Consider the following 13,931-nt stretch of genomic DNA (forward strand, 5'->3'; position numbering starts at 1 on the left):
TTACCTCGGCGACGTCACATTCTGACGTCATCGCCTCCAGCGCGATAAACAGAAAGGCGTTTAATTCGCCAAAATTCACCCATTTAGAGTTCGGGAATCGGTTAAAAAAATATATGCTCTTTTTTCTGCACCATCAAGGTATATATTGACGCTTCCATAGGTCTGCTGATAATGTTCCCCTTTAAAGGCCTACTGAAAGCCACTACTAGCGACCACACAGTCTGATAGTTTATATATCAATGATGAAATATTAACATTGCAACACATGCCAATACGGCCTTTTTAGTTTACTAAATTGCAATTTTAAATTTCCCGCGAGGTATCCTTTTGAAAACGTCGCGGAATGATGACGTTTATGTTAACGCGTGCTTGTGACGTTATTGATTGAGCGGATATTTTAGCCCAGCACCACTCACGGCTAAAAGTCGTCTCTTTTCATCGCATAATTACACAGTATTTTGGACGTCTGTATTGCTGAATCTTTTGCATTTCGTTCAATTAATAATGGAGACGTCAAAGAAGAATGCTGTTGGTGGAAAGCGGTTGATTGCAGCTGACTTTAGCAACCAAAACACAGCCGGTGTTTCTTTGTTGGTTGTGAAGCTTTAATATGGAACAGAGCGGTCAAGCGAACATGTTTCTCTACCACTTGTCAACCAGCAAGTTTTTGGATGAGGAAATTGTGATGTTAAGTCGGCTCTTACCGGAGACTTGAGCGGAGTTTGCCTCCTCCTGCACCAGCTGTCAAAAAGGCAGCTGTGACTTTCATGGCTCCTCCATATTGCTTCCCTCAGAGACATTGGCGGCCACCGCAGCCCTCCGACTTTCAGGTATGACTTTATAATCTCACTAAAACACTAGTAACACTGTGTCTAATAACATCTGAATCGCTCCCACTGCCGTCGCCCTTTTTTTTTTTCTAGTGCTTCACTCGAACTTTCCTCATCCACAAATCTTTCATCCTCCCTCAAATTAATGGGAAAATCGTCGCTTTCTCGGTCCAAATCGCTCTTGCTGCTGGTGGCTATGATTATAAACAATGTGAGGATGTGAGGAGCTCTACAATCCGTGATGTCACGCGCACATTGTTTGCTACTTCCGGTAAAGGCAAGGCTTTTTTATTAGCGACCAAAAGTTGCAAACTTTATCGTCAATGTTCTCTACTAAATCCTTTCAACAAAAATATGGCAATATCGCGAAATGATCAAGTATGACACATAGAATGGACCTGCTATCCCCGTTTAAATAAGAAAATCTCATTTCAGTAGGCCTTTAAACAGCAAATGGATAATAGATGAGCATTTAAAAAAGCCAATCTATTTAATAACTCATTCCAGTCACACACTCGATGCTACACCTGGGCATCCATCCTAACAAAACATTGGGCATCCATCCTAACATAACATTGGGCATTCATCCTAAGAACTAAGCCAAAACCATTCACGGCAGCCAATTATCCAAAATATATTAAGAAAAAAAAAAAAAGGGAACAATTAATTTGTTGTGTAAATTGAATTAAAAGCAGCCTTGTATAAACTTCCATCCATCCATTTTCTGCCCCTAGTCCCTTTTAGGGTTACGGGGGGTCGCTGGAGCCTATCTCAGCTGCATTCGGGCGGTAGGCGGGGTCCACCCTGGAAACTTGACTATTAAAAGTATGTGCATATCATTTTGAGGGGTGATTCAATAGAATCAATTATAAGAGGGAATCAAACAAAACAACAGCCTTATTCTATCTAATCTTTTATATATATATATATATATACACACACACACATATATATACACACTATATATATATACATACTATATATATGTATGTATATATATACTACATATATATGTATGTATATATATATATATATATATACACATACACATATATATACATATATATATATATATATATATATATATATATATATATATATATATATATATATATATATATATATATATATATATATACACACTATATATATAAACTATATATATGTATGTATATATATACTACATATATGTATGTATATATATGTATATATATACACATACATATATATATACACATACATATACACATATATATATATACATACATGCACCTGGGGATAGGTTGATTGGCAACACTAAATTGGCCCTAGTGTGTGAATGTGAGTGTGAATGTTGTCTGTCTATCTGTGTTGGCCCTGCGATGAGGTGGCGACTTGTCCAGGGTGTACCCTGCCTTCCGCCCGATTGTAGCTGAGATAGGCGCCAGCGCCCCCCGCGACCCCGAAAGGGAATAAGCGGTAGAAAATGGATGGATGGATGGATATACATATATATACATATATATACATACATATATACATATATATACATACATATATACATATATAAATATATACATATATATACATACATATATACATATATATATATATATATATATATACATATATACATATATATATATACATATATATATATATACATATATACATATATATATATACATATATATATGTATATATATACACATATATATATATATATACATATATATATATACATATATATATATACATATATATATATACATATATATATATATATATATATATATATATATATATATATATTTTATGTAATATGTTTATTATTTGACCAAAAAAAGACCAATTTTATATATAAAATTTGACCGATTTTTTTATTTTATTTTAATCCTCTATTTATGTTACATGTTTATGTGTGCTATGGCAAATTAGTTTTTTTCCCTTGGACTCAGTCTGGACCCCCTTCCCAGGGTCCAGCCTTTGACTGATATGTTTTACTCTTCTCCCCTTTCCCAATATCACCTTTTCTAAGGAGCGCCGTAAGTGGCTGATTTGTTGGCGGTCTTGTCTTGTTTCCCCGTAACGTAAGTCTGCTCTTAGTGGGACTGTGCTGAAAATGTAATTTCCTTTCTTATCTGTCTTGTGCATGTTAAAGAATGGACAATAATAACGCATACATCCATCCTATTATGCAAAGCGAAAGCCATTTATCAACAACACCCAGAAACGGAGCTCATTTAAGAGGCGCAAAGTTGAAAAGCCAGCATCTGTGTTGGTATGGGGTTGTATTAGTGGCCAAGGCATGGGTAACTTACACATCTGTGAAGGCACCATTAATGCTGAAAGGTACATACAGGTTTTGGAGCAACATATGTTGTCATCTAAGCAACGTTGTTTTCATGTTTTTAATGTTGCTTCGTAGAATGTGAGTTGACTTTTAACAGGCTGTATATGTACCACTTTCATTTCTGTATTACTCTAGCAAATTCGGTGACGGTGTGTCTTTACTGACTGCTTGCTGTTTGTTGGTTGTAATACATTCAAGCTACACAGCATTAATACAGACCAAGCAGTCAATATTCATTATGCACGTAGGAAGAGATTTACTGACGAGCATTAAGTGCAAACAATTAAGTAATAGGGTAGAGGAATAGCATGATAAATAGACAAAAGTCAAGTGTTGAGGTTAAATAACCAGCACAATCCCGTAAGGCCCTGATGGGTATAAGGCACACCTGGGCAAATTAAAGCCCGGGGGCCACATGTAAGCTTTTTAATCTGGCCCGCCGGACATTCCCAAATATTTTTTTTTATTTAGATCTTTAAGATGGAAAGTGTTGCTGCCATAATGATGTTTTCAGGTTTTTTTTTCATATTCGAACAGAGAAACTTCATTTTTATTTCCTGGGTGTTGTTGATAAATGACTGGAATCGTGTAGCGAGGGCAGTATAATGAATGTATTGGCATTTATTGAGGTTTTTACTTTTTATATATGTGAACTCAGTCTCAAAGGAAGGCACTTTGTAAAAAAAAACATCCACATTTTAATGTCCGACCTCTAATTAGTTATTTATTACTTCCGTACTCTTGTCTTGCTCTGTATATTGTACAGTATTTTGTATTTTGTACTTCTACAGTGTTTTGTATATTGTACAGGATTGCTTATTATTTTTATTGGATAGTAGTCTGTTTATTTCAATTGTTAGTTTTTCCTTTTTACCTCTTATGTCATTTATTTCACCCCATATTTGTTCCCAGTACCGCACCTTAAGTTGGAGTCTTTAATCTCGTTATATGCAAATATAATGACGATTCTATTCTATTCTATTCTATTCTAAGACCATGGGCTTTTGAAACTGCCGCCCTCTTCATGATGTACTTATTATATCAGCTCATTTGGAATTTGATGCCTGCAACATGTTTCAAAAAAGCTGGCACGAGTGGCAAAAAGAGTGAGACGGTTGAGGAGTGCTCGCCAAAGACTTATTTGGAACATCTCACAGGTGTGCAGGCTAATTGGGAACAGGTGGGTGCCATGATTGGCTATAAAAGCAGCTTCCATGAAACGCTCACTCATGCACAAACCAGGACGGGGCGAGGGCCACCACTTTGTCAACAAACGCCTGAGCAAATTGTTTAAGAACAACGTTTCTCAAGCAGCTACTGCAAGGAATTCTGGGATTTCACCACCTACGCTCCGTAAAATCATCAAAAGGTTGAGAGAATGTGGAGACAACACTGCATGTAAGCCATGATTTTACACACCTTCCATCCTCAGGTGGTAACGCATCAAAAAGTGACATCAGTGTGTAAAGGATATCACCACATTATGATGTTTCACCACATTATGATGTTTTTTTAATGACCGTAAGTCTTGAACCATACAAAGTATTTCAATGGTTGGAATCTGCGCATTTGGATGATATACCAGTTACTATGGTCATCAAATGAGTTACTAACACCCGAACGCCTCCCCAGGGAGGTGTTTTGGGCACGTTCGACCGGCAGCAGCCACTGGGAAGACCCAGGACACGTTGGGAAGACTATGTCTCCCGGCTGGCCTAAGAACGACTCGGGATCCCCCGGGAGGAGCTGGATGAAGTGGCTGGGGAGAGGGAAGTCTGGGCTTCTCTGCTTAGGCTGCTGCCCCCGTGACCCCACTTGGATAAGCGGGAGTAAATGGATGGATGGATGGATGGATGTTAATCTACGTCACAGCAGCTCAGACGAGGCACCAAGCAGTGTGGGCAGGAAGCGTTTCCACTGATTTTCCCAACAAAGTTCTAAAGCAGGGGTAGGGAACCTATGGCTCTAGAGCCAGATGTGGGCCTTTTGATGACTGCATCTGGCTCTCGGATAAATCTGAGCTGACATTGCTTAACACGATAAGTAATGAATAATTCCACTTGTAATCGCAGTATTAAAAATAACATTCAAAATATAAAACATTCTAATGCATTTTTAATCCATCCATCCGTTTTCTACCGCACCTTTTCAAGAAGTTGCGTTAATGGTAAGAAGTTATTTCTTTTTTTATCAGGTAGTGTGGGGCTTGACCTCCTGGGGGTTCTTCAGACCACCAAGCACCGGCATGAGAGCCTGTTTCAGGGTTACAATATTGTTTTATTTTTCAATAAGTCTTTCAGTTGCTTTCCAGCAATTGTCTTTTTTCCCTTTCGTTCTCGCTCGCTCTGGCTCCAGCCCCAACCCCGTCTCTCGTCCTGGCTGCTGCTTATAACAGAGCGACAGGTGATTAGATAACAAGGCCGGTCCTGGCAACACCCCTCTTCGCAGCAGGCCCGCAGGCCACACCCCCTCCACATTTAGCTTCAGAATAACAATGTTATTATAAAGAAAAAGAGATCTATTATAATCTAGAAATGTTGGTCTTACTTAAAAATTCACGTGTTTAGTTGTGTTCAGAGTTAAAAAAAATATTATATAGCTCTTACAGAAATACATTTTAAAATATTTGGCTTCTTGGCTCTCTCAGACAAAAAGGTTCCCGACCCCTGTTCTAAAGCTTTGTGATGTATCAGATATATCAGATTGTAGGTGGGTTAATTGTGTACCATTCACGTTCATAGAATAGCTCGGTTGGTAGAGTGGCCGTGCCAGCAACTTGCGGGTTGCAGGTTCGATTCCCGCTTCCGCCATCCTAGTCACTGCCGTTGTGTCCTTGGGCAAGACACTTTACCCACCTGCTCCCAGTGCCACCCACACTGCTTTAAATGTAACTTAGATATTGGGTTTCACTATGTAAAGCGCTTTGAGTCACTAGAGAAAAGCGCTATATAAATATAAAAGAAAAAATATATATATATATATTTCACTGTTTGTTGCATTTTTGTTGCGTTTCACTTGATTGTAAATTATGTCGATGGAAAGCTGGGTGTGACATTCATATGTTGTCAATATTCAGTGTTTTATTCTTCATAGAAAAATGTCAAATTCCATTACGTTTTTAGCATTCAATCAGACATTAAATGATAAATGGGTTGTACTTGTATAGCGCTTTTCTACCTTCAAGGTACTCAAAGCGCTTTGACACTACTTCCACATTTACCCATTCACACACACATTCACACACTGATGGAGGGAGCTGCCATGCAAGGCGCTAACCAGCACCCATCAGGAGCAAGGGTGAAGTGTCTTGCTCAGGACACAACGGACGTGGCGAAGTTGGTACTAGGTGGGGATTGAACCAGGGACCCTCGGGTTGCGCACGATCACTCTCCCACTGCGCCACGCGTGAGGTTTTGTATTAGTGTTCCTAAAAATAGATATACCGGCATCAAACACATTTTTTTCTCTAAATGTGACCCCCCCCCCCGAGTCAAAATAATAGCCCAGGTCTGGTATAGGGTATGAAGATGTTGTATAGTGACAATCAGACCCTTGTGTGAATCACAAAAGCTTTCAAGCAGCGTGAAGTACTGTTGACAGCCTATAGTTGTCTGCCCTGAAGGCACACCTCAGCTCAGAACCTATTAAACCTTCCGGAAAAAGTGTCACATCTGTGACAGCGCTGACACAGCACAGGGACGTTGTCCCATCCCACTCCTCAAGGTAGCTGAGTGACACGTGACGCTTTCTGCAAAAACCTCACGACGTGCAAGGTTTTTTGTTTTTTTTGGCGGGGCGGGGGGGCAAAACTAGGTCTCTGCTTTTTGCAGACGATGTGGTCCTGATGGCTTCATCTGGCCGGGATCTTCAGCTCTCGCTGGATCGGTTCGCAGCCGAGTGTGAAGCGACCGGAATGAGAATCAGCACCTCCAAGTCCGAGTCCATGGTTCTCGCCCGGAAAAGGGTGGAGTGCCATCTCCGGGTTGGGGAGGAGACCCTGCCCCAAGTGGAGGAGTTCAAGTACCTAGGAGTCTTGTTCACGAGTGAGGGAAGAGTGGATCGTGAGATCGACAGGCGGATCGGTGCGGCGTCTTCAGTAATGCGGACGTTGTATCGATCCGTTGTGGTGAAGAAGGAGCTGAGCCGGAAGGCAAAGCTCTCAATTTACCGGTTGATCTACGTTCCCATCCTCACCTATGGTCATGAGCTTTGGGTCATGACCGAAAGGATAAGATCACGGGTACAAGCGGCCCAAATGAGTTTCCTCCGCCGTGTGGCGGGGCTCTCCCTTAGAGATAGGGTGAGAAGCTCTGCCATCCGGGAGGAACTCAAAGTAAAGCCGCTGCTCCTTCACATCGAGAGGAGCCAGATGAGGTGGCTCAGGCACGGGGAAGACCCAGGACACGTTGGGAAGACTATGTCTCCCGGCTGGCCTGGGAACGCCTCGGGATCCCCCGGGAAGAGCTAGACGAAGTGGCTGGGGAGAGGGAAGTCTGGGCTTCCCTGCTTAGGCTGCTGCCCCCGCGACCTGACCTCGGATAAGCGGAAGATGATGGATGGATGGATGGATGGGGGGCAAAATTCGGCAAAAAACCTCAGCGAGATCGCAGGCGTCGCCGGCCGCTTTTGTCGTCACGTTGAGACAGCGCTTGTCAAAGTCTTATCAGTCGACACCCGAGTCCGGATAAGCACAGCAGGACAAACACTCCACTCCCACACCCACACAAAAATCTCCTTCATACGCAAAAAAAAGTTGTTTGCGGTAACCTCATCAATCGATTAGGTCTGAGGAGGCCACAGTGGTGTAAAGTAAAATGTTATTGGATGTTCTCACCCACACAGGCATGTTTTTAACCAAGCTATTCTGGGATCAAGTTGATAATATATATATGCATTTGAATGCTTTCTGCTTTGCTGCGTATATTGCATACACTCACAGGACATTCCATTAGGTACACAAGCACATTCTAAGCTCCACAAACCACGTTAAACCCTGATTCTCATCTAACAAAAGGTCTTAAAGGCCTACTGAAACCCACTACTAGCGACCACGCAGTCTGATAGTTTATATATCAATGATGAAATATTAACATTGCAACACATGCCAATACGGCCTTTTTAGTTTACTAAACTGCAACTTTAAATTTCCCGCGAAGTGTCGTGTTGAAAACGTCTCGGATTGCAGCGGACATTATTTTCCAGCCCGATCCAAGCTATAAGTAGTCTGCTTTAATCGCATAATTACACAGTATTCTGGACATCTGTGTTGCTGAATCTTTTGCAATTTGTTCAATTAATAATGGAGACATCAAAGAAGAAAGATGTACTGTAGGTGGGAAGCGGTGTATTGCAGCTGCCTTTAGCCACACAAACACAGCCGGTGTTTCCTTGTTTACATTCCCGAAGGTGAAGCTTTACTATGAGCTTTACAGAGCGGTCAAGCGAACATGGTTCCCGACCACATGTCAACCGGCAGGTTTCGGTGAGAAAAATGTGGTAATAAGTCGGCGATTACCGTAGACATGAGCGGATAGCTTGCGTCGTTCATCGTGCACCTGTCAAAGAGGCAGCTGCGGACTGTCTTGCCTCCTCCGACCGGCTGCCCCCGAATGTGGGATGCTTCCACCGTCGAGGTGTGGGGGGGGGGGGGGGGGGGGGGGGAGCTCAGCTTCGCCTCGTCGAGAAACATGGCTTCCTTCAGAGACACTGGTGGTCACCACACCCGTGGCCACACCCCTCCGGCTTTCAGGTATGACAGTATAATGTCACTGCAACACTAGTACCACAATAAGCAGATAAGGGATTTTCCCAGAATTATCCTAGTAAATGTGTCTAATAACATCTGAATCGCTCCCATTGCCCTCGCCTTTTTTTTTTCTTTTTCTTTTTTATAGTCCATCCATCCATTTTCTACCGCTTATTCCCTTTCGGGGTCTGGCGCCTATCTCAGCTACAATCGGGCGGAAGGCAGGGTACACCCTGGACAAGTCGCCACCTCATCGCAGGGCCAACACAGATAGACAGACAACATTCACACTCACATTCACACACTAGGGCCAATTTAGTGTTGCCAATCAACCTATCCCCAGGTGCATGTCTTTGGAAGTGGGAGGAAGCCGGAATACCCGGAGGGAAACCACGCATTCACGGGGAGAACATACAAACTCCACACAGAAAGATCCCGAGCCTGGATTTGAACCCAGGACTGCAGGATCTTCGTATTGTGAGGCAGACGCACTAACCCCTCTGCCACCGTGAAGCCCCCTTTTTTATAGTCCTTCACTCTAACTTTCCTCATCCACGAATCTTTCATCCTCGCTCAAGTTAATGAGGAAACCGTCGCTTTCTCGGTCCGGATCGCTCTCTCTGCTGGTGGCCATTATTATAAACAATGTGAAGATGCGAGGAGCTATGCAACCCGTGACGTCACGCGCACATCGTCTGCTACTTTTTTTTATTAGCGACCAAAAGTTAAGAACTTTATCGTGGACGTTCTCTACTAAATCCTTTCAGCAAAAATATGGCAATATCGAGAAATGATCAAGTATGACACATAGAATGGACCTGCTATCCCCGTTTAAATAAGAAAATCTCATGTCAGTAGGCCTTTAAGTTCATTAATATTGGACAACCTGTACTTTACTATCATGTCTATCAAAGGTGGAAATGATCATCGGTGTAAAGACAAGACAATCCATTTGATCTCATTTGTGAGTAAATTGATGTTGTTATATGTCAATTAAAACAAATGTACAGTATTATTATGTATGTGTGTGTCCGTGCATGTTTTTATAGCCCACCTACCATTGTTTCTCGACCAATTGGAGCGGAGAAGACGTATTCGAGCTCGAAGATAACAGCTATGGCCTGATGATTGAATAGCCTGAGCTCCAGGTTGCTGCGAAGGCCCAACGTCTGCTGCACAGATGATACACTGCAAAAAGTCCGTGTTCAAAAACAAGAAAAAAAAATACAAAAATGAGGGGTATTTTACTTGAACTAAGCAAAATTATCTGCCAATAGAACAAGAAAATTTGGCTTGTCAAGACTTTCCAAAACAAGTAAAATTAGCTAACTTCAATGAAGCCAAAAATACCTCAAAATAAGTATATTCTCACTAATAACAAGTGTACTACTACAGTATACGAGTACAAATGTTCTATTGTTTCATTAAAATCAAAACGGCAAAGTCTATTTGGCTGTCATCTGTTTTAATATGAGAAACAATAAGAAGAAATTCTTATTTTAAAAAGTAGTTTTATACTTGTAAATGTTGATGACACAGCTTTGCAACATTTGATATTCTCGTTTCAAGCATGTTTTACTCAATATAGGTCATCAAATCTCAGCTACAAGCTGTAATATCTTACTGAGATCATTTAGGACCTAAACACTTAAAACAAGTAAAACACTCTAACATAAAATCTTATGTATGGCCGCACAAGTCCCGGGATGCCCAAAATGTCCATAACACACCCAGCCGAGTCCCATGGGGAGAGGGGATGAAAGTTGGAAAAGTCAGCAAAAGTCCCAAAAATGTTCAAAATACCTACACAGGTTCGAGTCCCACAAGTTCCGCCGCCGGCCGGGATGCCCAGAATGTCCAAAACGCGCCCAGCAAAGGAAGGTGGGGAGGAAAGTGAGAAAAGTCGGGGAAATGTTCAAAAGTCCCACCCGGGTTCGAGTGTGCACTCAAACTCAAACTCGAACCCAGTTAGGACTCGAACCTGGGTAGGTATTTAGAAAATTTTGGTGGACTTTTGCAGACTTTTCTAATTTTTCCCCCCTACTTTCCCGTGGGACTTTGCTGGGTGCGTTTTGGACATTTTTTGTATCCCAGGACTTGTGTGGCCGGCAGCGGGACTCGTGGGACTGGAACCCCGGGGAGGTATTTAGGACACAATTGGGACTTTTGAACATTTTGGCCGCCTTTTCCCCCTCTCCTTCCCCGCCTTCCTGTGCACCATTGCTGGGTGTGTTTTGGACACTTGGACAAAAATAGTTTCAAGCATATTTTACTCAAAATAGGTCATAAAATGCCGGAAACAAGCTGCAGTATCTTACTGAGATCATTTAGGACCTAAACACTTAAAACAAGTAAAACACTCTAACATAAAATCTTATGTATGGCCGCGCAAGTCCCAGGATGCCCTAAATGTCCATAATACCCCCAGCCGAGTCCCATGGGGAGGAGGGATGAAAGTTGGAAAAGTCAGCAAAAGTCCCAAAAATGTTCAAAATACCTACACAGGTTCGAGTCCCACAAGTTCCGCCGCCGGCCGGGATGCCAAAGATGTCCAAAACGCGCCCAGCAAAGGAAGGTGGGGAGGAAAGTGAGAAAAGTCGGGGAAATGTTCAAAAGTCCCACCTGGGTTCGAGTGTGCACTCAAACTCAAGCTCGAACCCAGTTAGGACTCGAACCTGGGTAGGTATTTAGAACATTTTGGTGGACTTTTGCAGACTTTTCTAATTTTTCCCCCCTACTTTCCCGTGGGACTTTGCTGGGTGCGTTTTGGACATTTTTTGTATCCCAGGACTTGTGTGGCCGGCAGCGGGACTCATGGGACTGGAACCCCGGGGAGGTATTTAGGACACAATTGGGACTTTTGAACATTTTGGCCGCCTTTTCCCCCTCTTCTTCCCCGCCTTCCTGTGCACCATTGCTGGGTGTGTTTTGGACACTTGGACAAAAATAGTTTCAAGCATATTTTACTCAAAATAGGTCATAAAATGCCGGAAACAAGCTGCAGTATCTTATTGAGATCATTTAGGACCTAAACACTTAAAACAAGTAAAACACTCTAACATAAAATCTTATGTACGGCCGGGCAAGTCCCGGGATGCCCTAAATGTTCATAACACACCCAGCCGAGTCCTATGGGGAGGAGGGATGAAAGTTGGAAAAGTCAGCAAAAGTCCCAAAAATGTTCAAAATACCTACACAGGTTCGAGTCCCACAAGTTCCGCCGCCGGCCGGGATGCCCATAATGTCCAAAACGCGCCCGGCAAAGGAAGGTGGGGAGGAAAGTGAGAAAAGTCGGGGAAATGTTCAAAAGTCCCACCTGGGTTCGAGTGTGCACTCAAACTCAAACTCGAACCCAGTTTGGACTCGAACCTGAGTAGGTATTTAGAAAATTTTGGTGGACTTTTGCAGACTTTTCTCATTTTTTCCCCCCTACTTCCCGTGGGACTTTGCTGGGTGCGTTTTGGACATTTTTTTGTATCCCAGGACTTGTGTGGCCGGCAGCGGGACTCATGGGACTGGAACCCCGGGGAGGTATTTAGGACACAATTGGGACTTTTGAACATTTTGGCTGCCTTTTACCCCTCTTCTTCCCCGCCTTCCTGTGCACCATTGCTGGGTGTGTTTTGGACACTTGGACAAAAATAGTTTCAAGCATATTTTACTCAAAACAGGTCATAAAATGCCGGAAACAAGCTGTAGTATCTTACTGAGATCATTTAGGACCTAAACACTTAAAACAAGTAAAACACTCTAACATAAAATCTTATGTACAGCCGGGCAAGTCCCAGGATGCCCTAAATGTTCATAATACCCCCAGCCGAGTCCCATGGGGAGAGGGGATGAAAGTTGGAAAAGTCAGCAAAAGTCCCAAAAATGTTCAAAATACCTACACAGGTTCGAGTCCCACAAGTTCCGCCGCCGGCCGGGATGCCCAGAATGTCCAAAACGCGCCCAGCAAAGGAAGGTGGGGAGGAAAGTGAGAAAAGTCGGGGAAATGTTCAAAAGTCCCACCCGGGTTCGAGTGTGCACTCAAACTCAAACTCGAACCCAGTTAGGACTCGAACCTGGGTAGGTATTTAGAACATTTTGGGGGACTTTTGCCGACTTCTCTCATTTTTCCCCCCTACTTTCCCGTGGGACTTTGTTGGGTGCGTTTTGGACATTTTTTGTATCCCAGGACTTGTGTGTCCGGGGGAGGTATTTAGGACACAATTGGGACTTTTGAACATTTTGGCCGCCTTTTCACCCTCTTCTTCCCCGCCTTCCTGTGCACCATTGCTGGGTGTGTTTTGGACACTTGGACAAAAATAGTTTCAAGCATATTTTACTCAAAATAGGTCATAAAATGCCGGAAACAAGCTGTAGTATCTTACTGAGATCATTTAGGAGCAAAACCATTAAAACAAGTAAAATACTCTAACATAAAATCTGCTTAGTGAGAATAATTATCTTACCAGACAGAAAATAAGCAAATATCACCCTTATTTGAGATATTTCATCTTACTTAGATTTCAGTTTTGCAGTGTACTGTCAAGCTGAGGAAACAACCACACACAAACACCCCAAACAAATAAAATGTTAACCAAGTAATAAATCTGCGGAAGGAACCAAACAAACATGAGTGATTTTGCTCTTTGAACCAACCATTGAATTATATGAGAAGTCCCCCTATGCCATACATATTTTGTTGGAGAAATGGAAATAAATCAGGGCATCTAATGATTGACACTTGTTTGATTAGAACGCTCTGGCAGCAGAGTGGCTTTGTGCACGAGTCACGTACTAAAACTCTTAGTATTTGACATTCACAGTTTGCTTACTGCATTGGCGAGAGCATACTGTGAAGCACTGGTGTCAAGTAAGGCTGGGCGATGTATCGATATATACGATATATTGTGTCTTTGATGTAACATGTGGACTACAGTTGACCTGGGCATGTGTTTTCCCTCTTCCTGACCCCCAACAGAGCTAAATTGTTCCCCTTTCCTGAGTGACACCCCCCCCTTCTGGGCAAACGACACCC

General features: G+C 42.5%; 1 protein-coding gene across 2 annotated transcripts in view; it reads right to left on the reverse strand.

Annotated features, from left to right (window-relative positions):
• The window catches only part of nphp4 (nephronophthisis 4), a 520,514-nt gene that overhangs the window by 350,550 nt on the left and 156,033 nt on the right, over positions 1-13,931 (reverse strand). For both annotated transcript variants that reach the window (XM_061904800.1, XM_061904799.1), the window contains exon 8: positions 9,967-10,096. In XM_061904800.1, the coding sequence (XP_061760784.1) occupies positions 9,967-10,096 (130 nt within the window). The remainder of the gene's footprint in view (positions 1-9,966; positions 10,097-13,931) is intronic.

The sequence above is a fragment of the Nerophis ophidion genome, linkage group LG06 (genome assembly GCF_033978795.1).
Source record: "Nerophis ophidion isolate RoL-2023_Sa linkage group LG06, RoL_Noph_v1.0, whole genome shotgun sequence".
NCBI lineage: Eukaryota > Metazoa > Chordata > Actinopteri > Syngnathiformes > Syngnathidae > Nerophis > Nerophis ophidion.